The sequence below is a fragment of the Hoplias malabaricus genome, chromosome 10 (genome assembly GCF_029633855.1).
Source record: "Hoplias malabaricus isolate fHopMal1 chromosome 10, fHopMal1.hap1, whole genome shotgun sequence".
Taxonomy (NCBI): Eukaryota; Metazoa; Chordata; class Actinopteri; order Characiformes; family Erythrinidae; genus Hoplias; species Hoplias malabaricus.
Genome location: NC_089809.1, coordinates 5,633,632 through 5,660,166, shown reverse-complemented (window position 1 = coordinate 5,660,166; position 26,535 = coordinate 5,633,632). Strand labels below are relative to the sequence as shown.

The 26,535-nt window shown below is 41.1% G+C and overlaps 2 protein-coding genes across 2 annotated transcripts; one reads left to right on the top strand and one right to left on the bottom strand.

Moving 5' to 3' along the window:
- Positions 1 to 300: 300 nt before the first annotated feature.
- Positions 301 to 13,619, bottom strand: leng8 (leukocyte receptor cluster (LRC) member 8). Its single transcript, XM_066682773.1, has 15 exons — positions 13,371 to 13,619; positions 12,647 to 12,788; positions 11,448 to 11,585; positions 11,261 to 11,335; positions 10,445 to 10,853; positions 9,649 to 9,820; positions 9,183 to 9,353; positions 8,113 to 8,331; positions 7,862 to 8,011; positions 7,144 to 7,435; positions 6,824 to 6,925; positions 6,667 to 6,735; positions 6,417 to 6,546; positions 5,957 to 6,164; positions 301 to 5,297 (listed from the first exon to the last, which is right to left on the bottom strand). The coding sequence occupies exons 1-15, from the start codon at positions 13,409 to 13,411 to the stop codon at positions 5,135 to 5,137; spliced, it is 2,481 nt and encodes an 826-aa protein (XP_066538870.1). The 5' UTR covers positions 13,412 to 13,619; the 3' UTR covers positions 301 to 5,134.
- A 4,080-nt stretch (positions 13,620 to 17,699) lies between these two features.
- On the top strand, positions 17,700 to 24,157 carry zgc:92606 (uncharacterized protein LOC100000242 homolog). The gene is made up of 5 exons (XM_066682884.1): positions 17,700 to 17,853; positions 18,983 to 19,072; positions 19,403 to 19,481; positions 20,266 to 20,384; positions 23,232 to 24,157. Exons 2-5 carry the CDS (start codon positions 18,983 to 18,985, stop codon positions 23,295 to 23,297), a joined length of 354 nt encoding a protein of 117 aa, XP_066538981.1. The 5' UTR covers positions 17,700 to 17,853; the 3' UTR covers positions 23,298 to 24,157.
- Positions 24,158 to 26,535: the final 2,378 nt, after the last annotated feature.

Below are 26,535 nucleotides of genomic sequence, written 5' to 3'. Positions count from 1 at the left end.
AACATGAATTCTGGACCCGTGAATGATGGCATTAGTCTGTCAAATATATTCCATGGTCAGACTGGAAAGCAGAAACTTGGAAGCTTCAAACATCAGTCAATATTCATATTAGAGCCAGCAGGTAGTGACTAAACCACTAAGACATACAAACGATTCCAATTTCATGTTAAAATTCTTATAGTTAATGGAACCTTTTAACAGTTTGGCTCTAAATGAAGTACCAAATACAAAAGCAAGCAACAGAAACTCTTCCTCAAATTCTCTAAACATCAATAATCCCACAAACCCAAAATTCATTCATTTCTATTTATTTACTTAAGAAAATGTACAGTATCTACAGAAGAATACACATGTCAAATTCTCACTGATCACAGATCCTAATGTGAAACAAAGTTGACATCAGGATGTTAAGAGTTTAAAGCTGGAAGAGAAGGCAGAGAGGCAAATACTTACGGCAGAGCATTAGACCACATATACGGCCATCACAACCATTACATATTCATAAACACAAGAGAAGAGGGAGAATAATGAGGAAAAAAGGGGTGAACAGAAAGAAGAAAGAAAGAATGAAAACTAAGCCAGAAAACTCAACTGATGACGAGTGTTCAAGTTGGACACAATCACAGGAATCAGAGGGAAAAGCATCAAATTAAATAAAACCTTCTATGGTACTATGAGGAGATAGAGGAAGAAAGAATAAGAATGCAGTCAGAGAAAAAGCAACAGAGCGGAAATCGGCACAAGCCACATTTACAAAGAGATGGGCATTAAAAGTGATCGAGAACAAGCTGGAAAAACACAGTACAACCATTTACTGTCAAACATACATTCTCAAAAAATATATATAACCAAAATGTGATTAGACAGAGGGGCAATTGTTATAGCAAAGACAAGCAAATTAAACCAGTATTACACTCATCTGAAATAGCTGAATTATTTTAGTGAACTGTTCAGATGTGTCCTGTGCCTGAGCATAACACTACATTTTAACACACAGAGAGAAGCATAGAGTCTATAATGCCTGAATGGCCAATGGCTAGAAGGGGGGGAGAGCAGCCTTAATTTATCCTTAAGACCATTTTTACCAGGATAAAACGACTGTAAACATACCTTCCCAATTAACAGCTGGACTATAAGTATCCAAGAAAATCCACATCCATCAACGCTTAGCAGTTCAGTGGAAGGAGCTTTGTGATGCCCTCATTATTGAAAAAGAAATAATGCCAAACCAATAATGCACACCCCAAAAAGAAAAACAAAAAACAACACTCAAGTCCTGCCACACAAGCAATAATATTAGCAACTAAACCTTAACTGACTCTTAACAGTAGTACTCCAATTCACCATTATACTTTAGAGGTACTTAACAGGAGTCGAATAAACAATTTTTAATTTTCTTGGCCAACAACCAAACAAGCACTATACAGCCTTGAAGACGATATAAAGCAAGAAGGGAACAGAACACATCTGAACATACAAAGTGTGTCCAAACAACATGTTAATCATTCTGACAATGTTTTACACTGAAGTTTCAACTTTATCTAAAGCTTTCGTTATAAATTACTAAAAAGACTTCAATTTCAATCGAACGCACATATGCCTCGATCAATCAGAATCTCACAATACTGGCATTTAAAAAATAAAGCATTTTTATTTAGCTTGTGCCAGCTCACAGTGCCCACTTTCCAGCGTCCAGTTCATCTCTGGATACAAGTGTCCTCTCATCTTTTCCTCTTTTTCATCCCTCGTTTAGCTCCAATTAAGCATGACTGCAAGGACAAAAAGAGAAATCTGGTAATGAGATACAAGTGAAAGAGAAAAGGGAGAGAGTCATTGAAGAAAAGGAAGGCGTCACAATACAATTGCAATAATGAACAACTCTCGTTTACAGGAGACCATCAAAAAAAAAAAAGGACGAAGAATGGGGTCAAATAAGAATCTGAAATATTATAATATGAATAAACCAAGCAGTTAAACTCAAAAGACGAAACAAAAGCACGAAATCAAAACCAATTTCCAGTTAGATTTTCCAAAACAGGTGTTTAGGCCTATAGCAGGGTATTGTTGAAGAAATCACATCAGACGAAAAGAAAAGCAAAGGTCTACACTCTTAAAAATGAAGATGATATTAAAGGGCTCTTTGAGAGTTGGCAAAGAACCACCACTTTTTGGTTCCCTAAAAATGGTCCACACATTTGTTCTAAAATAAGAGATAGAACAAAAACATGGATCATCCAAGGGTCCTTGAGCACTGATTTCAGAACCAGTGCCATAAAGAACCGTATCTCAAAAGAGGTCCTGCCTTCAATTTGTACGTTATGTGGAGGCTCTTTTTAAGGGGGGGAGAGTAACTGCCTGGGAGCCCTTAAAGAGCAGTTTGACAGGCACTGCTCTGAAAGTTAAAGTTGTTTCACTCATTTCATTTACAAAAAAATGGTTCACCATTAGCACTGGTTCTAAAATACTCAAAAATTGGTTCTTCATAGCAACACAAAGAGAACACTTTCAGTATCTTTATTTTTAAGAGGCTATGTACCAAAACAAAACACACCAGTTAACACTAGGCATTTGCTGAGAATAATAATGAAGCTAATCAAAGCAAACAGAACAAAAGGGGGAGGAAAAAAAATAAAAATAAAAAATTAACCTCCTATTCACCATTTCAAAAATTACCTTCATTATTGCTACATTCAGAAAGACATTCTAGCCCAAAGCAGCAAATATCTTAACGGGCATGGAAGCAGTACTTAAACCAAATCTTTCTCTTGTCATTAAGGGATTGTTTAGTTGTTCCTACTTAAAGGAATGAGGATTATAAAGAAGGTAAAATGTGAATTTAAGTAAGAAAATAAAAGAAATAAAATAAGAAAAGCAATTAAATGAAAAATCAGAATGGGTATATCATGTGAAATTGTAAAGCACACAAGAAAAAGATTTGGTGTAATACAATGCAACTTGGGGGGGGGGGGGAATAATAATAAAGGGACAAGAAAAATTAGAAAACAATTATCCACCCTTTTATATTAGCCTTCTATCCCTAAGCAAATTATGAATTCATGTATATATTTAAGTGTCAAATGTACATTTTTTTACATATTCACAAATATAATGCACCAATATTTACACGTTGTTCACCAGAAATTATAATTATATATAACTGTCTGGATCAGAATTACACTTACCATTTTAAACAATCTTTGCTCATATCTACACTATTCACATGACAAACTAATTCAGTATGGGAACCCTCTCTGCTCAGTTGCAAACAACTATGTTACGGCTCAATACTTCTGACAATACCTTTTCAAATGCAAAACTGGATCAAATGTGGACAGGTGGTTTGGGGCATGCAGTCAAAAGTCTATTTTGATGACCCTGAGACCAATACTGAAATACAATGTGTTAACTTAAATTTTGCTTTAAACTGAGCCTCACCTGCAAATCCTTCAGATTGTAATTTGAAAAGCAAAGTTCTAACAATTAAGCTTTCCAGATGGTTCACAACAGATTTGCCTGTTATTTTAAATGAGCAGTCAACTTGGGTAAATATTTTAATATTTCCCTAGCATTCACACATTAGATATTAAAACCTGACTTTTCAGTTGGATCAAATATACTTGATTTTAATCTGCATGCCTTCCAAACAAAGGCCAGTGAAAGACCTGTAGAACATGCTGCTGAGCATTTTGTCTTCTTCCAAGAACAGCCAAGTCCCTTTTTTTCTTACCAGCCATACATACGTGCCCAGGGTCGGAGAGGAGGCTGATGAGGCAAAGAGGTCAGATGAGAATACAAACCCATTCTCTGCCAGCTCCTGATTGGACAGGAGCAGCAGACCATCACCAAGACAAGATGATGATGCTGCTGTAGATGATGTTGTTATCTGGTGGGGAGCGTTGTACTGGTCGTTATACCTTGGCTGACTGGAGATCTGACATCCATGCATTGTGCTGGGTAGCTGTGGACCATCATGGAGTAGCAATGTTGGAGGTGACATTGATCTTCATGGAACAGCTGCCGTTGATCTTGCCAAGTGACTGAGACCCAACAAGTTGTGGACGAGTAGCTCTAAATCAGCAATATAACAAATCAAGTCTTTTGCTGTTTGCAGCCTTTTCAATAAGCTATGCTTCTCTGGGGGGAAATTTGGTGGACTTGGAGGCCAGATTTCCGATGTGTATTTATTGATGTAGATGGGGTAGACTGAAGGCTGAATAGACCATTAAGAAAGGTGAAGGGCTTTGATATGCTAGAGAGAAGACAAACATCCTGCAGAAGACATCGTTTCAAGTCCATATCTTTGTGGCTACTGAAATAACTTGGATCCCTTGGATGCTGATCTTCTATACTGCTACTGGAGCTTCTGACATTTGTATGATGCAGATGACAGGCATACAAACCATCCTCTATAGGCCCATGATTAAAAGCAAGGTAAAGTTCATTAAAGCAAGATGACTTGAGATGGATAATGTAAACGGGAAAGCTTCCAGAAGTTATCCGTGTCTTGCTCAGATGATGATGATGCTTGGACATTGAAGAAAACTTCCAAAACTTTCTTCAAGGCTTTCTTTCTTTACATCTTTGGTTTGCAGGACTCTTTCTTCATATGAGCTTTGAGACCGTTAGCTTGAGGGGGGAAAAAAACATGAGAACACAGAACACTGTTAGCTTTAAAAATGGTTTGTGAGGGCTTGTATATGGGAGACCCAGAAACTCTTCTCTACACTGACTAATTTTGTCCTTGTCTGACAGTTGAAAATGGCCTAGACCTACTGAACTCATGTCTGTGTTTATGGCGCCTTCACTGCAATGTGTCGGTGTGTTCATTATTAAACGTTAAAAACACTTGAGGTTGCGTGTGAGCGTAAATAAGCAAGCCAAAAAAAAAAAAAAAAAAGAAAATAAAGGAAAAAAAAAATTTACTGCACACTAATTTCTTATACACGTGTTTAGTCCATTTCTGTGTTAAAGTTACGCTCTATAAGAGTTATAAGAATTCAAATGTAAGTCTAGTCATTGCTGTACAATATTCTTTCCAACTAAACTGAGTTTGGTTGGCTGTGTTGTGCAGATGTGTGGTCCCTTATGTCTCTCCTATCAATTTCCCAATTTCTCCCCATCCCTTTTCCCAACTTTAAGATGATGTTAAACAAGCTGAGCTAGCTTTGCAGTCTATCTTGCTTGGGTCTGAAGGAGTAAATGTAACCCCTAGTGCTGTCAGAAAGGCCAAACATGTATCTAAACATGGAAAGGCCAGGCTGGATTGCACATACTCCACTGGCACTAAGGGCCTGAACCTGTGGGAAAGGGAGAGAAAGAGAAGAACAAAAAAAAACAATGGAAATCAATTTCAGGGGTATCATTCATAATACACATATATTCACATACACGTAAATAAAAACCCACACTGTAGGACTAATTTGATTCATTTAAACCTTGACACACTGTACTTGATACAATCCCCAGTCTCGTTATACTGGTTTATCATGCCATTAATAAATAAATTACATTTAAATAAACCATTATTAAATAAATAAATTTGATATACAGGAGGTCCTAGGGTTACGTCAGTCCCGAGTTACGATGTTTCGTGGTTACCACACATCTCCCATTTATTGTATAAAGCCTTGTTTCAACTTAAGTGGTTTTGCGTCGTAAACGTCGTAACGTGAACTTCGTGTTTGGTGTGCGCTGCGGAAGAATACACGGTCACGCGGCTCGGGACCGAGGAGGATAGGTGTTAGGATAGGATAAGTGCCAGTATGTTATTTACGTACAGTATGTACGTATGTTCCGACTTACACCGAAAATCGGTTTACGACGCGACGTGGGAACAGATCAACGTTGTAAGTCAAGGACTCCCAGTATTCCTCTCCTTACATTGAGATGATGGGTGAACATTTGTCAAGAAAATTTATCTAACTGCTTCTAGCGCCTCCTGTAATTTTTTACTCACGTTTTGAAAATGGCCCCCAATGCCAATTTCCTCTCACGATCCACAAACTTATCAATGAGGTATGCGGCCATGCGTGGCGCTTTTTTGTAAAGCTGGAAGAAACGATGGAAGTTTCCAAGCGCCCAGGCAGCACGTAGTGCCAGAGCATGAGAGACACATTCATCCTCACGGAGCTCAGGGGTAAGATACACTAACTCGGTAGTCAAATCTGAGAGAAAAACAGAGAACACGACAGAGGGCACACATTATTTCAGTGTTTAGGCTATAATAGAGCATATGTTAACTTAAATAATGTTCTTAGACAAACTTTCCTTATCCTGAATTATATCACAATGTTACACAGTAAAAAAAGCTGATACAGAGTGCATATGTAAAATATTAAGCAATAACAATGTAAAAGAGGAAAATGAAAATTTGATGGAGCAAAAATGCTGGCAGACAAGAGGAAGAGATATTATACCTCCAGAGTTTTTAGTAAAGATGTAGTACAGTAGTCTGTAGGCGGTGAATTCTCCCACGTTGCTTGATGGACAGTCCTTATAAAGGGCCTTCAGCTGCGTCTGGCACTGGTTGAATTCCTCGTGGTCTCCCTAATAAATATGCAAATAGGATTGAGTGCAACTTGACAAAAAATATAACTAAGTAATATTAAAGTTATATATCAAAAAGTATATAAGTAATCTATGAACAATGAGAGAACACTTTCTTACTTTCTCCAGTGCAATACGTGCATGAGTCTCGTAGACTTCAACTGTGAAGTCTGTTCGCACACCCTGAACCTGAGGTGAAAAAGAAATATTAAAATACAACGGCATAAACAGAAAAGGGACAGGATTCCATTACTGAGGATATTGCTCGACTACTCACAGTGAGGTCCTGTCGTATTGACTTCATCTGTTCACAGGCGTACTGGTAATCCTGATTCGACTTCCAGTGAGCCTTCACTGCAACCAGAGACTTTCTCAACACCTGAAAAAAAACAAAGGAGCCATGATCACTGACAATACATGATTACAATCGACCGTGCCCTAAATGACCTCACTTCTAATGATAGCAGTGAAGAGAAAACAGAGGTCATAATGGCTAAATTTGTTGAATAGCTGATAAATCAACTATAGATGCTATCATTAGTTTCAATATAAATTAGAACAACCCAATTTTGTGAATGAGATGTGTGGAAGACTTACAGGTACAGGTCTGACTGTGGAAGGGTCTGGAGCACAGGTGAGGCGCAGGTAGTTTTTGGTAATGTCTTGGCAGGTTCCTACTATTGGACAGTCCTCCCAGCTTAGCCCCTCTTGGGTGCCATTGGGAAGATCAAAAGCATTAATGTTTAGCACCAGCGGCTCAGTGCGTTTCGTGTGGAAACGTGCTGCTCGGCTCTGCTTTTTCGCCTCGCGGTTTGGATCATGGAAATCCATTCCAGCATTTCCACCTTTTCGCTTTTTACCAATACCACTACCGGGCTCATCCATGTTCCTAGGAAACAAAAAACTCAAGGCTCAACAGGAGGATTCACACGATGGTTCAAGTATAAAATAAAACCTTTGCGACTGCCTTATTTTTATTTTGGTCATGGTCAAACTGTAACAAAAATAAACCATAGAACAATTCAGGTAACATCAAATTACCAAAAGTTTGTTTAAGGATCAGCCATAAACCAGTCCAGAATTATAGGTACCATATAGCAACAAATAAAATAAATAAAACCAATTTTAGAACAACATATTTCCAAACACAGAGAAGATAATGATTACAGAGTGGGTCAATGACTAGAGTAAGTGAATCAAAAGCATAAAGACTAAAAAATGTAAAACAAGAGAATGGAACACTATAAAACACCCATTGAGAGCGCTATATTTACGCTTAATAAGGTTCATTGATTAAGGTATTATTTATTTTTACCTCCGTCCTCTGTTTGCTTTTCCCCTTCCTCTTCCTCTCTCCCCTCCTCGCCCTCGATCTTCCCCTCGACCTCGTCCAGCTCTCTGCTGCCGGCGAGAGAGTGGTCGGAGGTCACTAGACATGCTGCTGTCTGACTGGGAGCCAGAGTCACTGTGGGCAAATTAAAACAACCCCCCAATTAAACACCACAGTCTCTGCAGAGATTTCTAATTATTAAATGCATCTTTAACGGGTAATTGTATGTGTGTCACCTGCGGCGGTGTCTACTTCGGTCTCTGTGGCGGTTGTGAGGGGAAGGCGATCGCGATGAGGAGCGGGATGAGCTGGAGGAGGGGCTTCTCTGAGAAAACACATTTCTATAGTTACCCAGCCTGCCTCCACCTCTACCTCGTGTGGCTCCACCTCGACCGATGTTGTTCTCCTGTGAGTGCTGAGGCACCGCCTCCCAGCGAGACTGTCTGGGTTTTACTCTGCAGAAAAGAGTGCGTTTAATTTCTCTTCTGTAAAAATGACAGCTAAAATCAACAAAAAGGTGGGGAAACGGGGAGTGGGGAAAAAAGTGCCATTCTGTGTAGTTTCACAGTGCTGAGTTATAATGTGTTCGAATTGCAGATGACCTCTGTGAACTCTGAAGCCGTCACTGGAGCATGTTCCTGCACTTCTGTGTAAGGAAAATCTAATTTTGCATGCATTTTAAATCCTGTATCCTGTGTAAAGACCACACATTAGCATCTATTGCTCATTTAATTTATCTGACTGCCACATGTAATCAACTGCACTGCTTCAAAACTGAAAGGAGGAATATAAGGTTGGGTGCTGACAATAACATTTCAGATCATTTTGGTGTTTTACTCATGTCTCAACATGGCAAATATATGTTCATGGGACATCTTGATATTTATTATAAATGGACAAAACAGTAATACCACATTCAGCAATGGAAACCATTTTTTTGTTTTTATTCCAAGCTGCAAAAAAAATTATCAAATTTCTTAAGGAACCATACTATCTATCTATATATATATATATATATATTTTTTTTTTTTTTTTTTGAGTAAGACAACGTTATAACAGGTAGTCATTTACACAGCTGAACAATTCTATGTAAACTGCTATAAAACATCAACATCTGTAATAAAACAACAGTTCTAGAACATTTCAGAATCATGTACTTTTATAAAATGTGTGTTGTTAATACAAAGACTGTTATATTGTGTATTGAACATGCATGTTTCTGACAACACTGAGAAACAAAAAGGAACACAGCAGCAAGAAACACTGTAACATAGAACCAAAGAATGAAACCAGGCAGGAAACTCACTCTGGCAGTGGTTCTCTTGTCCAGTCAATAGTAAAGGCAGAGCCATCTTGTAGTCTACTTTGCAGAATGTCTTTCAACACTTTCTCTGTGCGATCTTTGTCTTCCTCAGTCTCACAGGCTGTGAAGCAGCGCTGCACATATTCCTTCATGGCCTGAGGCCAGTCCTGAGGGCTACATACACATATGAAAACACCATATCTTTAGTTCCTCCTCATTACAATTCTCCCTACTTTGACGCTTTATGTAGGGCTGTAGTACATATCATTTGCTAAAAATGAAACCCACTAATTTTTGTTTAATCTCTGCTAAAATTAAATCTGTTAAGATGTGACACATACTGGTTTAACATCAGAGAATATCATACAGCACCGAGCATATCACAGCATTTAAATATATAATTTATATATATTTATTTTAAGGAAAGAATAATGCTATTCAGCATGCCTCAGTAAGTCAAGTGTCTCACCCTGCCTGAGCTGCTCCTGCTGATGAAACTGTTGCTGATGATGATGTCACTGTGGTGGATGCAGTGGAAGTTGCTAATCCAGGTGGCTGCTCACCAGGGGGAAAGTTCTGATTGGCCATCACGTATGGGCGTTTCTGTATGTTAAACTTCACACCACCACTTCCAGGAGCTTCTGTTGGTTTTGGGAAAAGGTTTTGAGTTTTCTAAACATTTTCAAAAATGATCGTTATCAGAAATAAATAATTTATTAACATACATAAGTAAAGAAATATTTGACATGAAACCCGTGCATTGCTAATCCTTTGCTAGTCATAATTATGAGAAATCTTGCTAGGCTACATAACTGCATATATTTGCTATGAACAGAAACATTCAGTAATATTTTCTGATGTCAGAGTTACACTGGCAAAAATTTACATTCTACGAACAATAAAACTGTGCCGAAGAGGAGTCACATTTACTCATACAAAGGGGAGGAGCCCCAGTTACTAGCCTTATCCTACAGGTTTCAGTGGCTAAAAGATTTCCTCTCTTCTGTCTCCTTTTACAACAGCCTTTGAACTATTTATAATCATACACAAGATGTAAAAAATCCTATGCCAATCCATTAGAGCTTAACACAGGGCCCACCAGTATCTTCCTCACTTCAGCCACCAAAATTCCTGTTGAATCCTACACCTCAAAACTCAAGTTGCCGTGGCCGTTTATGATCCAATCATAAAATATCTTTATAGCCTATCCCTAATCATATATTGTATTTTGTCCACATCTTCCAGCCCAATAAACAAACACTTACGTTTCATGCGGTTCCACAACTGCTGTCCGCCTTTGTTCATATTTGAATTGTTGAGTTTCTTGTCTCCTCTGCCAGCTCCTCCATAAGAATTCTGTCCTGAACCCTGCTGCTGCTGGTAACCTAAAGTCTGATAACTCTGGTAACTAGGCCTGGGTTGCCCATGATTATATCCCCTCATTGAGTCAGTGGGGCTGTACGGTAGGGAACCATTTGTGTTGTAGAGAGTTGGGGAGGGGGGTGGGGGGTATTGGGCATTGGGTGGGGGAGGTATAGGGGGAGGTGGAGGAGGAGGGGGCTGGTCAGATGATGTAGGGCTTTGTGGGGGTGGCTGGGGGACAGCAGGAGGTGGTGGCTGGGTTTCAGACGTGTAATTGGATGACTGCTCCTCCATCATGGGCATCGCCTGAGACTGGGGGATATTTATATAAAAATAAATAAATAAAATCAGTCATTTTCCAGTGACTCTTCTTCATGCTAATAAACAGTCATTACACTGACACCTAGTGGCATACATAAGATTTCGCATCTGACCTGACAAATCTATGTGGTCCTTGTTTACAAGTGAACCATGTACCATGAAATTTATATTCTAATATTTTATACAATATGGACAATAATTATTAAGCCTCATATAGTAAAATGAAAAAGAAACAAAAACCGAGACCAAAAATGAGCTCACCACAGTTTCCACACTACAGTAAAATCATATTAAAATGCGTTTATATTTATAAAGGTTACCATGAATCATTCTATCCTAAAACACACATTACTTTTGTGAAAACTATATAGATTTGTCTATATACACAAGATACTTACCTGTCCTGCAGGGGCTGGAGGTGGTGGGTAGGCTCCTGGAACACCATACTGAGCTGGGGGATACCCTCCTCCATACTAAAATTTAAGATTATATTATATATATTAAAAAACACATAGTCAACATAAATATTTATTATATATCTGTATATTATGGAGTCAAAGTACACATTTTAAAGAGAATTTTTACCTGAGGCATAGCATAGTAATTGTAGTATGGGTATGCGTATCCCGGGTACTGTTGCTGGTTCGGTGGGTACCACGGATAGTACTGCTGCTGTTGCTGCATTGCAGAAGTGTCTGTCACTGCCGTCTGGTACTGGCCAGCCTACAAACAAAAAATAATTAATCTCATAAACAAGTTTGAGCTCACTTCATAATTCTAGGTGCTCAGGCCAAAACACCCACCCAAATGCTTAGACAATGCACTTTTGTGAAACAGAGGAATAATTCAAATTAGTTATCTTTGTTGAAAAACATTGACCAGGTTGTATCACATTAACATTGGCATATTATGAACTGCAGATGGTGAAAGATTTAAGTGCTGTGCTGAGAAACGTTGTCTTTGAACTGACTGACAATTCTCTCAGAGTTTGGCACGTAGGCTCCCAAAGCCCAAGGCATTTTCTGAAACAGAAGGCAGCAACATTCTGATATGTCAGTGCCTTAGAAGGAAGCATTTTGAAATTAAGTTACTTGTAACTAAGTCGCATTAGAGAAAGGGTTTAAAGGCAGCAATCTTTAGAGACTTGAATGTGCTGCAAGCGTATTCGTGAGAAAGAGTGTGGTTTGGAGCCTTCCTCCAAAATGTACAGTAATAGCGCAGCTTCTGAAGTAGCCAACACAGAGGCTCTATTCTCCCTATTACAGGTCAGTGGAACATTACAATGATTTTGAAGCTGTAATTTTAAGCTAAAAATACTACCTAAATGTTCCATGTCCAAACATTTTAGGAAATTAGATTTGTGTGCGAACATGTATGTATACACACATAAAATATTAAATGAAACAATTACAGTAATTTAGTTTTTGTAATATTAAATATTAAATTAAGGCCTACATCTACCATACCAGAAACTTAAATAACATGATTGAAAAAAGCTTGCCAGCTTGTTTGTATTACTTTCCTGAAGTTTGGGTCCTTAACACTCTTATAGCTCCAAAGAAATATAGAGGGAAAAAATACTTGTATGAGATGTGGAATATTATCTTTACTACAGGATACAGCAGGAAATTTGTTGTTTTTGGGAAATGCCAATTATTTCCACCTGAACAAAATACAACACTGAAACCCCTTTAGTGCTCTACTAAAATTGTATTTTTTCCAAAGGCTAATACTGTGACATCAATCATACTGTGCAGTCTCAAATATCTGGAGATCAGTCTAACCTGTGAGGTGGTGTGGTTGGGTTGTGAAGTCTTGGTAGAGTTCTGACTTTTGCTGATAGAGGCTAGGGCTTGTCGGGCCTTCTCCCACTCGGGGTTCTCGTGAACAGGAGCTTCAGCAGCAGCAGAACTTCCTCCATAAGACCTGTAAAAAAGGAGCACAGTTTGTCGTTTAAAAGAGCGTTCTATTATTTTTCTTCACGTTAAACTACACACATCACAGTGACACCTTCCGGCCTGGAGGTGCCAGAGGTTACCAAACAGTAGTACTAACGTGAGAGCATTAAGTGGCTCAGAATAAAACAATCTGATTTTTGTCGTACGTGAGTTGCAAGGTGAAAAAACTATAAATGTAAAAAAAAAACCCGATTTTTACACTTTGGTTGTAAAAAGGCTGATTAGCTTAACCTCTGCCTATAATCAATGTTATCACCTTCAAGCACATTTTACCACTGATCTACTTGACCCTTCGAAATATGGTCATCGGTTCATAAACCTATACGTTATTACAGAACCATTACATCATATTTGTGGTAGAGTAACGTTAAAAGATTTTGCTGCAGTTCGTAAACTTAAAAGGATCATCAGTTAACGTATATTCTAACGTGGCGCGGAAAATACACTTAAGCTTTACCCACTTCAATAACTATTTTAACGAAGCAGCAACGCAACTCAACGAATCCTGTGCTTGTTTAAAGTTCGCTGTATTAAATTATAATTATCTCACCAGTTCGCGCTCGGGGCCTGCGCCGCTGCGTTTGTCGCCATTTCAACAGCTTTTCGCTTCCTTTAAAAGAAAAGCTGCGCTTCGGGTTTAATATGCTGCTTTTAACAAAAAGATTAAAAAGTGAAATTCACTAATCGTCTAAATAACCCGGATTCAAACTCGTGTCTTATAGAAATTTAGGCCATAATCGAAAAAAATAACAAATCCATAGCCTTCGTTACACCGAGTCAAGACCTAACTACAACAAAATGGCTGCTGCCTGCCGAATCTAGTCGCTCCCCGATTTGCATTCCCAGCCCAATTTGGACTGCGCATGCGCAGAGGCGGACAGGCTACTGGCTACAGGAAAGAGGAATACATTTAAACAAACACGAGTTAGACATTCAGAAACACTTGCTAAGTGTGTTTATTTACGAAAGATAGATACGTAGATATATTCAGGCTTATGCACAATATATTACTATTACTTTCCCTTTATTGGTAAAATACATATAATGTTATGAGCTCCTGTTCAAATTTGAAAGCTTTGGGTACTACCGTAATAAAACATTCCCTTATTCATCATCACTGACAGCTGACTTAAATGATCAAACTATACGTTCTTGGAGAGTGGGAAGAGTGTAAAATGTCCTGAAATCAAGGCGTGGTGTTGGTGAGGCTGAGCCCAGAGTGGCAAAGACAGTGGCTCTGTGCTTGCTGTTACAGATGAGTTCAGCATCACAATAATGTTTAAGATAAAACCACTATAGTGTCTATTTAATCATTAGGCTACTAACCTAACTGGAATCATGGGGTGCAAGGCAGGAACACATACCTGAGAGATGCCAGTCCATCGCAGGGTGAAACGCATTCACACCTATGGACCTTTTTGAGTCACCAATCCACCTACCAACATGTGTTTTTGGACCATAGGAGGAAACCAGAGCACCCTGCAGGGTCCATGCAGACACAGAGAGAACACACCAAATTCCTCACAGACAGTCACCCAGAGCAGAGCTGCAAATGTCACAACATACCATAACTGCAGCAAATGACATTCAAACAATATGATACATTATTATCATTATCTGTAACCACTTATCCAATTTAGGGTCGCGGTGGGTCCAGAGCCTACCTGGAATCATTGGGCAATACACCCTGGAGGGGGCGCCAGTCCTTCACAGGGCAACACAGACACACACACATTCACTCATACACTCACACCTACGGACACCCTAGTTGCCAATCCACCTACCAACGTGTGTTTTTGGACTGTGGGAGGAAACCGGAGCACCCGGAGGAAACCCACGCAGACACGGGGAGAACACACCACACTCCTCACAGACAGTCACCCGGAGGAAACCCACGCAGACACGGGGAGAACACACCACACTCCTCACAGACAGTCACCCGGAGCGGGAATCGATCACACAACCTCCAGGTCCACTGGAGCTGTGTGACACTTCCTGCTGCGCCACTGTGCCGCCCCAATATGATACAATCAAAAGTTATATCTGCTTCAAATTATGACAGAAGAAGAAATCATTTCAGTATCTGATCTATCAATGAGCAACATAGATGTACACACCTGTGATATTCAGTGTATACCCAATCCAAATTTTGCAACTACCCTAGGAAATCGGGGAGATAATTTATGGAGACAGTCTTCTTTAAATAATACTCAGGAGAGAGTACATTGTACCGCTTAATCCTGTTTTTTTATAAAATATAATTTGTAATACTATGTGACTTTAATTTTTCAGATCCCCTCCCTGTTTTAAACACCCTATTTTTTTTACTTGTTAACATTTTCATGTTATTTTTATTATTATTATTATTTTAATAAAGTCACAGGCATCTGTATTCAGACAGCCAGAATTGCATTTATCAAAAACTTAAGACACCAAGGGTATATACTCAGGGCATATGGCTTTTTTAGCTGCAGACCAGCAATTGAGGAAATAGTGGAGACAGGGAATAATTAGGTCAGTATAAACTAAATGAAGGTGAGGTTACTTTTAAACCACATTTCAGACATTACAGAGTTTTTTCTTTCATTCTTGGAAATAACTTCTAATTATGTTATTATAATGAACAGGCATGAAAGTGTAGGGGATGACCAAATGGGAACTTTTCTAACAAACAATATTTGTTAATGCTTACAAGATTTCCCATGTGAAACATCCATCCATCTATTCATTATCTGTAACCCTTATCCAGTTCAGGGTCGCAGTGGGTCCAGAGCCTACCTGGAATCATCGGGCGCAAGGCGGGAATACACCCCGGAGGGGGCGCCAGTCCTTCACAGGGCAACACACTCACACATTCACTCACACACTCACACCTACGGACACTTTTGAGTCGCCAATCCACTTACCAACGTGTGTTTTTGGACTGTGGGAGGAAACCGGAGCACACGGAGGAAACCCATGCAGACACAGAGAGAACACACCACACTCCTCACAGACAGTCAGCCAGAGGAAACCCACGCAGACACAGGAAGAACACACCACACTCCTCACAGACAGTCACCCGGAGGAATCCCATGCAGACACAGAGAGAACACACCACACTCCTCACAGACAGTCACCCGGAGGAAACCCACACAGACACAGGAAGAACACACAACACTCCTCACAGACAGTCACCCGGAGGAAACCCACAGAGATGAGAGCAGGTACACACTGTGGGTTTTTGGCAGTGGGTCAGTAATGGTGTGGGGAGGCATTTTGTTGGAATCTGCTGTAGGCCCTGTGTTCCTTCTGATGTATGAGAGTGCTAGGCCTCATATGGCTGAAGTGTGTCAGCAGTTCCTGCATGATAAAGGCATTGATGCTATGGACTGGCCTGCCCGTTCCCCAGACCTGAATCCAATCAAGCACATCTGGGACATTATCCACCAATGCCACATTGCACCACAGACTGTCCAGGAGTTGACTGATGCTTTAATCAATGTCTGGGAGAAGATCACTCAGGAGTACATCCCCCGGCTCATCAAGATCATGCCAAAGTGTTGTAGGGAGGTCAGACAGGCACGTGGAGGCCACACACACACACACTACTGAGCCTCATTTTTACTTGTCTTGAGGAATTTCCACTGAAGTTGCATCAGTTCCAAAATCAATTTAACTTGATTTTCCACTTTTATTTTGAGTATAATTCCAAATCCAGACCTCCATGGGATAGTAATTTTGATTTATATTGAGCATTTTTATATTATTCTGTTCTCAACGCTTTCCACTATGTAATGAAAAAAAAAATCAACTGGAATATTTAATTCATTGAGATTTAAGATGTGTTTTATTTTTGTGATTTTATATTTTCCCTTTTATTGATTTGAGCAGTTTGGTTGTGTATATATATTGCACATCTTTCAAAGCAGTAGATATCTTTTCTACATGCTATATTAAGCGGTTGCCTTAACTTATTTTGAAGGAATGTCATCACTCGGGTTTCCCAAACTTGGTGGCGCAGCAGGTAGTGTCGCAGTCACACAGCTCCAGGGACCTGGAGGTCGTGGGTTCGATTCCCGCTCCGGGTGACAGTCTGTGAGGAGTGTGGGGTGTACTCCCCGTGTGTTCCTCCCACAATCCAAAAACACACGTTGGATGGTGGATTGGCGACTCAAAAGTGTCCGTAGGTGTGAGTGAATGTGTGAGGGTATGTGTGGCCCTGTGAAGGACTGGCGCCCCCTCCAGGGTGATTCCTGCCTTGCGCCCAATGTTTCCAGGTAGGCTCTGGACCTTGAACTGGATAAGCGGTTACAGATAATGGATGGATGGACAACGCTGTCTCCTCCCACAAGCTACGGCTGAAGTGGCCTTGACCAATGAACTCAACACCCAACTGCTCCCCGGGCACTGAGGATGGTCGTTCGGGGTGTGTGTGTGTGTGTGTGCTCACTGCCCCAAGCGTACCGCGGATAGGGTAAATGCGGTGGAAAAGTTGTATGTTCTACTATGACTATAATAAATCGTTCTGAATTATTTGATAACAAAGTAATCGGTAATTTGCCCTTTTAAAACGACACATTACGAACTGAATACTTTACCCGCTGAACTGAACTGACTGTTTCTCATGTACTCGTACAGAAAAGAACAGAAGGTGCTTCCAGACAAAAAAAAAAAGACACGTCACGCACGTATCATAGGATCATGTCCCAGTTTTCCCTTATTTTCATTGGCGTATAGCAGTTGATTGAGAGTGACTCTCTCGAATGGACGCATTGTAAACAAACTTAAGCCCCGCCCAAGTGACTGCGCTCGTTGGACAGTGGCGCTTGGCGCTTCTCTGATTGGTCGAAGATATTCCAAATGGGCGGGGAAAGGGCGTGTGTTGTTGTTTCGGTAGAAGTGGACCAGTCGACATTTTACATGTAGAGGGAGATCTGGAAGAATTGGGCTTACAATTTTTGGCGAAAAGTGGCTTAATTGCTCATTTTGAGCCTTTATATTACACCAGAGGAAGACGGACATATAAAACCCCTCTGCGGACATATAAAAAGGTAGCTAAAGATTTTAATTTGACAGCTGTTTCTCTTAAACTTTACATCTGATAACGAAGAGGCCTTGTCTGATATGATATTTGTTTATCTTTATTAATCAAAAAGGTTTTTTTTCTAATTATTCATTTGTAAATATATATAATTTCGCGGTGCATACGTTGCTGCTTGCGTTTGTCAAGTTTTGCTCATATGACCACGTTACGAAATACCAAGCTGCTCTGACAGCAGTCATAACAACAGTTGTGTTATAATAAGATGTTCTCATCTATTATCAGTTTATAATGTACAATGATAACAATATGAATTAAACCATAAATGTTAGGTGTATTATATATTCCTACTTTATAGCTCGCCGAAAAATGAGATATTTCTTGAATAATGATTTAAATCTAATACTTAATAAGATATTGCAAGAAACTTTTAATATGGTGTATGTATACACACACACACACACATTAAAAGACCTCTGATGATCTGATGACAATGAAGTATTTTACCTTGGTAACATATCTGAGTGTGTGTGTTTTGAATTAGACGTATAGTCTGAAATAACAGTCTCAAACAGGCAATTTCAAACAGCAGGGGTTTCCTATGTCATAAATCTGAACAGCCAATAACGTCAACTTGTGGGATGGGGTTCTAGCTGCAGGCGAGTTACATATTCATAGATTTACTCATAATGTCACACTGAATGTAGGTGACAGTATAGTATTAATCCTAAATGACCTTTAAGGCTTTATGGTATGTTTGTAAATGTGTAGTTTTGATGAACAAATGACCCCTGAGGATCTCAAATTCAGACAACAACAATCTGTGAATGGAGGGGGAATGTATTATTTTTTTTGCCTTGATATGAGTAACAGAATATTGTGGCACCACTGTAGGAGGGAAGGAGCCATGCAGCAATGGATACCCTTTTTTTGGTAAATGGCAAGTGTACTTTTTTAACAAGGCATTGTGTCTGTGAAAGCCAAGAGAAAAACAATCAATGAGTGTGTGTATTAAAAAACACTAAGCTGTTCTACTGTTGATGCTGAAAGTAGATTTTATGAATCCCTGTAAGTCAACCGATAAAAGCTAAGGAGATTACTCTATTTAATAAAAATGAATGTTTGTTATTATTCTGCAGATGAGTAGCCAGTACCAGCGTAGTGTCCCAATTGAGGTCAGGAGACTGGAGGGGGAAAGAGTCAGAGCTAAACATCCAGACAAAATTCCAGTAAGTCACTCAACTGATGCTATACATCCAAAAGTTTGTAGACAATTCTAATTTCTGCCACTTAAAGGTGTACCCATTAATGACAGTGTGCTAAACACCTTGTATAAAATCCATAGAAATTCATTGACCAATATAATGATACATGCCCAATGCCTAGAATCGCATTTGAACAGTTGAACTATAGAGTGAGGGTGTTTCATCCAACAAAAATACCTGACCTCACTGATGTAAATGTGGATGGCTTCAAATCCTCACCTCAGTGTTTTAATGTTCCATCTGTTTTTTAAAATATCATACATTATTTTCTTTTTTGTGACTTTTTTTTATTAGATCATTGTAGAGAGAGCTGCTAGATCTCGTGCTCCTGAACTTGACAAAAAGAAATACCTTGTTCCCTCAGATTTGACAGGTGAGTGTGTGATCCTTTTCCCTTTAATGTTCTTTGAGCAATCAGTCATCGCTCCAAGGACTCTTCTTCTCATTTAGGAAACTGCTGTTTTAAGAGATTCTGCACTAAATATTTTTTAAACATGACCCCCCCCCCGCCCACTTCCACACCCCCCGCCCACTCCCACACACCCCTACCCACTCCTACACACACCCCACCCACTTCCACACCCCCCACCCACTCCCACACACCCCTACCCACTCCCACACACACTCCCACATCCCCCGCCCACTCCCACACACCCCTACCCACTCCTACACACACCCTTACCCACTCCCACACCCCCCGCCCACTCCCACACACCCCTACCCACTCCCACACCTCCCACCCACTCCCACAAACCCCCTGCCCACTCCCACACCCCCTGCCCACTCCCACACACCCTACCCACTCCCACACCCCCCACCCACTCCCACAAACCCCCTGCCCACTCCCACACCCCCTGCCCACTCCCACACACCCTACCCACTCCCACACCCCCCACCCACTCCCACAAACCCCCTGCCCACTCCCACACCCCCTGCCCACTCCCACACACCCTACCCACTCCCACACACCCCTACCCACTCCCACACACCCCCAATGATTAAAACAGGGTAGCACAATTAATAAAAAAATGTTGAACACAACTGACTCCTGTCTGCCTTTCTATCTATCTATCTATCTATCTATCTATCTATCTATCTATCTATCTATCTATCTATCTATCTATCTATCTATCTATTCATCTCTCCATCTTTTTCAGTTGGTCAGCTGTGTTTCCTCATTAGGCAGAGAGTGTCCATGAGGCCAGAGGAAGCCCTCTTCTTTTTTGTAAAAAATACCCTCCCTCCATCCAGCTCCCCTCTTTCTGCTGTGTATGAGGTAATCAATGCATTAACTCAATTAAAACATTCTTGCACATGAGATATTTACATGTGAATTCATAGTACACTTCATTATTATAATCTTTAAAATCAATATCACAAAATAACTTGAAAACCAGCCCTAAATTAAAAGAGACTTTCTCTCAGAGTTAAAAATGGTCAGGATCACTGGGCACAAGGCAGGAATACACCCTGGAGGGGGCGGCAGTCCTTCACAGGGCAACACACATTCACTCACACACTCACACCTACGGACACATTCGAGTCACCAATCCACCTACCAATCTGTGTTTTTGGACTGTGGGAGGAAACTGGAGCACCCGGAGAAAACCCACGCAGACACAGGGAGAACACACCACACTCCTCACAGACAGTCACCCGGAGGAAACCCACGCAGACACAGGGAGAACACACCACACTCCTCACAGACAGTCACCCGGAGGAAACCCACGCAGACACAGGGAGAACACACCACACTCCTCACAGACAGTCACCCGGAGGAAACCCACGCAGACACAGGGAGAACACACCACACTCCTCACAGACAGTCACCCGGAGAAAACCCACGCAGACACAGGGAGAACACACCACACTCCTCACAGACAGTCACCCGGAGGAAACCCACGCAGACACAGGGAGAACACACCACACTCCTCACAGACAGTCACCCGGAGGAAACCCACGCAGACACAGGGAGAACACACCACACTCCTCACAGACAGTCACCCGGAGGAAACCCACGCAGACACAGGGAGAACACACCACACTCCTCACAGACAGTCACCCGGAGGAAACCCACGCAGACACAGGGAGAACACACCACACTCCTCACAGACAGTCACCCGGGGGAAACCCACGCAGACACAGGGAGAACACACCACACTCCTCACAGACAGTCACCCGGAGGAAACCCACGCAGACACAGGGAGAACACACCACACTCCTCACAGACAGTCACCCGGAGGAAACCCACGCAGACACAGGGAGAACACACCACACTCCTCACAGACAGTCACCCGGAGAAAACCCACGCAGACACAGGGAGAACACACCACACTCCTCACAGACAGTCACCCGGAGGAAACCCACGCAGACACAGGGAGAACACACCACACTCCTCACAGACAGTCACCCGGAGGAAACCCACGCAGACACAGGGAGAACACACCACACTCCTCACAGACAGTCACCCGGAGGAAACCCACGCAGACACAGGGAGAACACACCACACTCCTCACAGACAGTCACCCGGAGGAAACCCACGCAGACACAGGGAGAACACACCACACTCCTCACAGACAGTCACCCGGGGGAAACCCACGCAGACACAGGGAGAACACACCACACTCCTCACAGACAGTCACCCGGAGGAAACCCACGCAGACACAGGGAGAACACACCACACTCCTCACAGACAGTCACCCGGAGGAAACCCACGCAGACACAGGGAGAACACACCACACTCCTCACAGACAGTCACCCGGAGCGGGAATCAAACCCACAATCTCCAGGTCCCTGGAGCTGTGTGACTGCAACACTACCTGCTGCGCCACCGTGCCGCCCTCATATCTGTATTGCAAAATCCAAAATAGACATGTAAATGTATAGTTCATTTTAGCATCATAATCTTATGTAGAAATGATATGGAAAATCAGATCTTCATTATTCAGGATGAAATGAAAGTTGTCATTGGGGCAAAGTAAACAAATCTGTATAATTATACACCACTATTCAAAAGTCTAAAATCACCAAATCCAATTTGTATAAAATCACATATTTCAACAGGCACTAATCATTGAAAGACAGAGCCTTCCTACATACAACTAAACTTGGCTTAATTACTTAAATTATAAGCTCATTATTCAGTTAATAGTCTTTTTAATGCTTATTATCCAGTAACTATTAAAAATCATTCAGTAACTGAACATGAAGTATTTATTATCTATGAATAGCCTAATTATTAAGGTTCAGCTATTAAATATATCATTAACTACTATGAATTCATTCATTCATTCCTTATCTGTAAGCGCTTATCCAGTTCAGGGTCGCGGTGGGTCCAGAGCCTACCTGGAATCATTGGGCGCAAGGCAGGAATACACCCTGGAGGAGGCGCCAGTCCTTCGCAGGGCAACACACACACATTCACTCACACCTACGGACACTTTTGAGTCACCAATCCACCTACCAACGTGTTTTTGGACTGTGGGAGGAAACCGGAGCACCCGGAGGAAACCCATGCAGACACAGGGAGAACACACCAAACGCCTCACAGACAGTCACCCGGAGGAAACCCACGCAGACACAGGGAGAACACACCAAACTCCTCACAGACAGTCACCCGGAGGAAACCCACACAGACAGAGGGAGAACACACCACACTCCTCACAGACAGTCACCCAGAGGAAACCCACGCAGACAGAGGGAGAACACACCACACTCCTCACAGACAGTCAGCCGGAGGAAACCCACGCAGACACAGGGAGAATACACCACACCCCTCACAGACAGTCACCCGGAGGAAACCCATGCAGACACAGGGAGAAAACACCACACTCCTCACAGACAGTCACCCGGAGGAAACCCACGCAGACACAGGGAGAACACACCACACTCCTCACAGACAGTCACCCGGAGCTGTGTGACTGCGACACTACCTGCTGTCTCCTTGGAATACTATGAATTATTGAGTAAAAATAAAATCAATTCAGTAGGTCATATACAGTCATGTAGCGTTTTAAAGGGTTGAAGAGCAAGCAGAATTACAATCAAACATTGTGTTTGATTAGTGCTTTATCTAATATTTTAGTGTCTGAAAATATTAATTTGTAATATGTTGTTTTTTCAGGAACACCATGACGAAGACCTTTTCCTGTATATGACGTACAGCAATGAGAGTGTGTACGGAGCATGAGAGAGTACAGAAAACTGTGTGCAGGAGGGAGAGAAAGGGCCACAGAGGATGAGAAAGAGGGAGGTATAGTGGGAGGGAATTGTTAGCCTAACTCTTTACCACTATTATAATATGTTGATAAAGCCTGAGTTTTTGAGGGGCATTGTACAGCGGCGTGGTTTATTTGTGTTTATATCTGGGGGCAAACATGGCGTTTGACTATACTCAGTGAAGTCAGTAAAGCTTTAAAGGAGTAATCAGTCATTTTCCTCAATTGTTTCTATTGTATATTATAAAACAGGTATCATAGTGACACCTACTGGCTGAGATTGATCACATTCTCTATATTAAACATGGCCATTCTTTGTGGGGGAGCCAATTCATTAAAAACAAAATGGTTCCTTAAACTACAAAACATTCTTTAATTCTTTAACTCAACTAAATTGTTTTACTTCAAAGAAAAATGACATATTGCTCTTATAAAGGTATCAGAGAAAAGAAGCACTTCAGGTTTTTTTTTTGCTAATTAATCTCTTTCTGTTGCCTTTGTGTCAGATCTTTGATTACTCCCAAAAACATATTTTGCATGCTCAGAAACAATGGGAAATCACTAAATTTAATTTATAAATGCTTAAGCAAAACCCAGTGACAGAATATTCTGTACGATCTGTGGTTTTAAGATTACAGCATTGAGATCAGCGTTAAAAGTAACAGAGTATTCCTTTAAACAGAAGAGAAAGAGAGAGAGGGACCGTGTAAAGAGTGTGGTGCCGTACAAAAGTATTCATATTTCCATGACACTCTCCTATGAGAGTCACTATGAGTGACTCATTTGTATTTAATGCAAATAGTACTTTTTGTAAAGTTATACATTTTGTGCAAAAAAAAATAAAAAAGAATATTGAACATTCTGCTCTGTCTTTGAGGTGTGGACAAGTGTGAATCTCTTTAGACGACAACTTCTATGTCACATTCTATGGAGGTAATTTTGGAGCATTCCTATTGGTCCATTCCACAATACATTTTCACACAAGTGAACTAATAACTGACTAATAAATGCGTCTTCCACATTTAATCCATCTGTGGCAGTGAAAACACACACGAACAAGTGCACTAGGGGCTGTGAACACACACCCAGAGCGGCAGGCAGCCAGCCCTGGTGTGAGTTTGTGGGGTTAGTGCCTTGCTCAAAGACACTTCAACCTTCCGGTACCAAGCCCAGTCTCTAACCATTAGGCCAAGTCTGCCCTGCAACTAGGATCAAAAACTCTTTGGTTCAAAAACATATTTACTGTTGTGGGGCTTGAATTGTGTGCAGTGAAACCTCTAGGAACATTCAGCATTTTTCAACACAGAAACTGATGTTTTTACAGCTCTGTTCTGTTTTTAGAGCGTTTTGCTATGTGACATAAAGCTGAAGTCAGTGGTCTAACACAAAGCAGTACAGCAACATCAAAATAAACGCAGAGAATAATTAGGAAATAAAGATTAACAGATAAATATAGCTGAGTAAAATTCAGCAACCTCACATATGCAAGTCCGGGTGCCAAAAAACAGATGGTGTAGAGGCCAGCAGCCACAAACAAAAAAATACTTCTCCAAAAAATATAAATATAATAAAATATATGTAAAGAAGAAGAACCCAAGTCACATTATAATAAACAAGTTCCAAAATCTAATATTAATTAGATAACAGTAATACTATAAATAACACCAAAGCAGAGGGGAAACACATTATACATAAAATAAAAAAAATAAAATAAAAATACATATCCCACAATACTAGACATTTTGAGGGTTAATAAATAAAATAAATGAAAATAAGTAAATAACAATCCCATTAAACAAATGATGGGAATAGATTGAATGTCTTATATCGTCAAAAAAATATTAATTACATGTAATAAACAGCACGGTGGCGCAGCAGGTAGGTGTCGCAGTTACACAGCTCCAGGGATGTGGAGGTTGTGGGTTCGATTCCCGCTCCGGGTGACTGTCTGTGAGGAGTGTGGTGTGTTCTCCCTGTGTCTGTGTGGGTTTCCTCTGGGTGACTGTCTGAGGAGTGTGGTGTGTTCTCCCTTTGTCTGCATGGGTTTCCTCCGGGTGACTGTCTGTGAGGAGTGTGGTGTGTTCTCCCTGTGTCTGTGTGGGTTTCCTCTGGGTGACTGTCTGTGAGGAGTGTGGTGTGTTCTCCCTTTGTCTGCATGGGTTTCCTCCGGGTGACTGTCTGTGAGGAGTGTGGTGTGTTCTCCCTGTGTCTGTGTGGGTTTCCTCTGGGTGACTGTCTGTGAGGAGTTGATGTGTTCTCCCTGTGTCTGCGTGGGTTTCCTCCGGGTGCACTGGTTTCCTCCCACAGTCCAGAAACACACGTTGGTAGGTGGATTGGTGACTCAAAAGTGTCCGTAGGTGTGAGTGTGTGAATGAATCTGTGTGTGTTGCCCTGTGCGGGACTGGCGCCCCCTCCAAGGTGTGTTCCTGCTTTGCGCCCAGTGATTCCGGGTAGGCTCTGGACCCACTGCGACCCTGAACTGGATAAGTGGTTACAGACAATGAATGAATGTACCCAGTACACAGAATAATAACTTCAAAGTTTCAGTGTAGCCAAACAATGCAGCAGCATGCATTGTTTGCCCTGCCTTGCCTGACATTAACTCACCCACACACACCCATACTGCTGGCAACACACCACCACTAACTAAGACAAAGGAGAATAATCTGCACACCTGTAAATATATGGCTCTAAATGGTATGTCACCATACTACAATTCCCCAGCATGAATATGCTGCGTTTCCCTCAAGTTCCATTACACCTCTTTGGTTTCTGATGTTTGAAAACCTGGCCGGTGGTATTTGCCTGTTTTTAAATAGTCTTTGAAACACTGCAGGGTTTTAACACGTACCATGCCCCTCTTTGCAGCTCTTTCCAGAAGTAAGAGCTTCAACTCTCATGAAAAGACTAAACGGTGGAACACTGCTGTGAGGACGGGATGGCATTCAGTTAAAAAAGTACTAATGCTGAATGATTTGGAGCTGCTCCAAGTTCCTCTCATGATATTTTGTGAAGATTAAAGAGTAGGTCCACTTGCAATAATTAATCTTTATAAGTACTGATATCTAACTAATAAAATACGCCAGTGAAGAAAGGAAGAGAGAAGTGGTGTGATGGTGTGGTGATTAAAAAAAAAAGTGCAATGAGGAAGTATGGGGAAAGCAAAACAAGGGAATGACTTAGAACTTTGTTCAGTCATCTCTCCGGTCC

Excerpts from the sequence above, each read along its gene's own strand:
- leng8 (XM_066682773.1), bottom strand. The coding sequence starts at position 13,411 with ATGGCGACAAACGCAGCGGCGCAGGCCCCGAGCGCGAACTG. Across the intron at positions 10,854-11,260 it reads CTCCAGCCCCTGCAGGACAG|TCTCAGGCGATGCCCATGAT; the intron begins GTAAGTATCTTG and ends AATATCCCCCAG. Across the intron at positions 5,298-5,956 it reads TTGGGGGCCATTTTCAAAAC|GTTCAGGCCCTTAGTGCCAG; the intron begins GTGAGTAAAAAA and ends CCTTTCCCACAG.
- zgc:92606 (XM_066682884.1), top strand. The coding sequence starts at position 18,983 with ATGAGTAGCCAGTACCAGCGTAGTGTCCCAATTGAGGTCAGGAGACTG. Across the intron at positions 19,073-19,402 it reads AACATCCAGACAAAATTCCA|ATCATTGTAGAGAGAGCTGC; the intron begins GTAAGTCACTCA and ends TTTTTTTATTAG. Across the intron at positions 19,482-20,265 it reads TGTTCCCTCAGATTTGACAG|TTGGTCAGCTGTGTTTCCTC; the intron begins GTGAGTGTGTGA and ends CATCTTTTTCAG.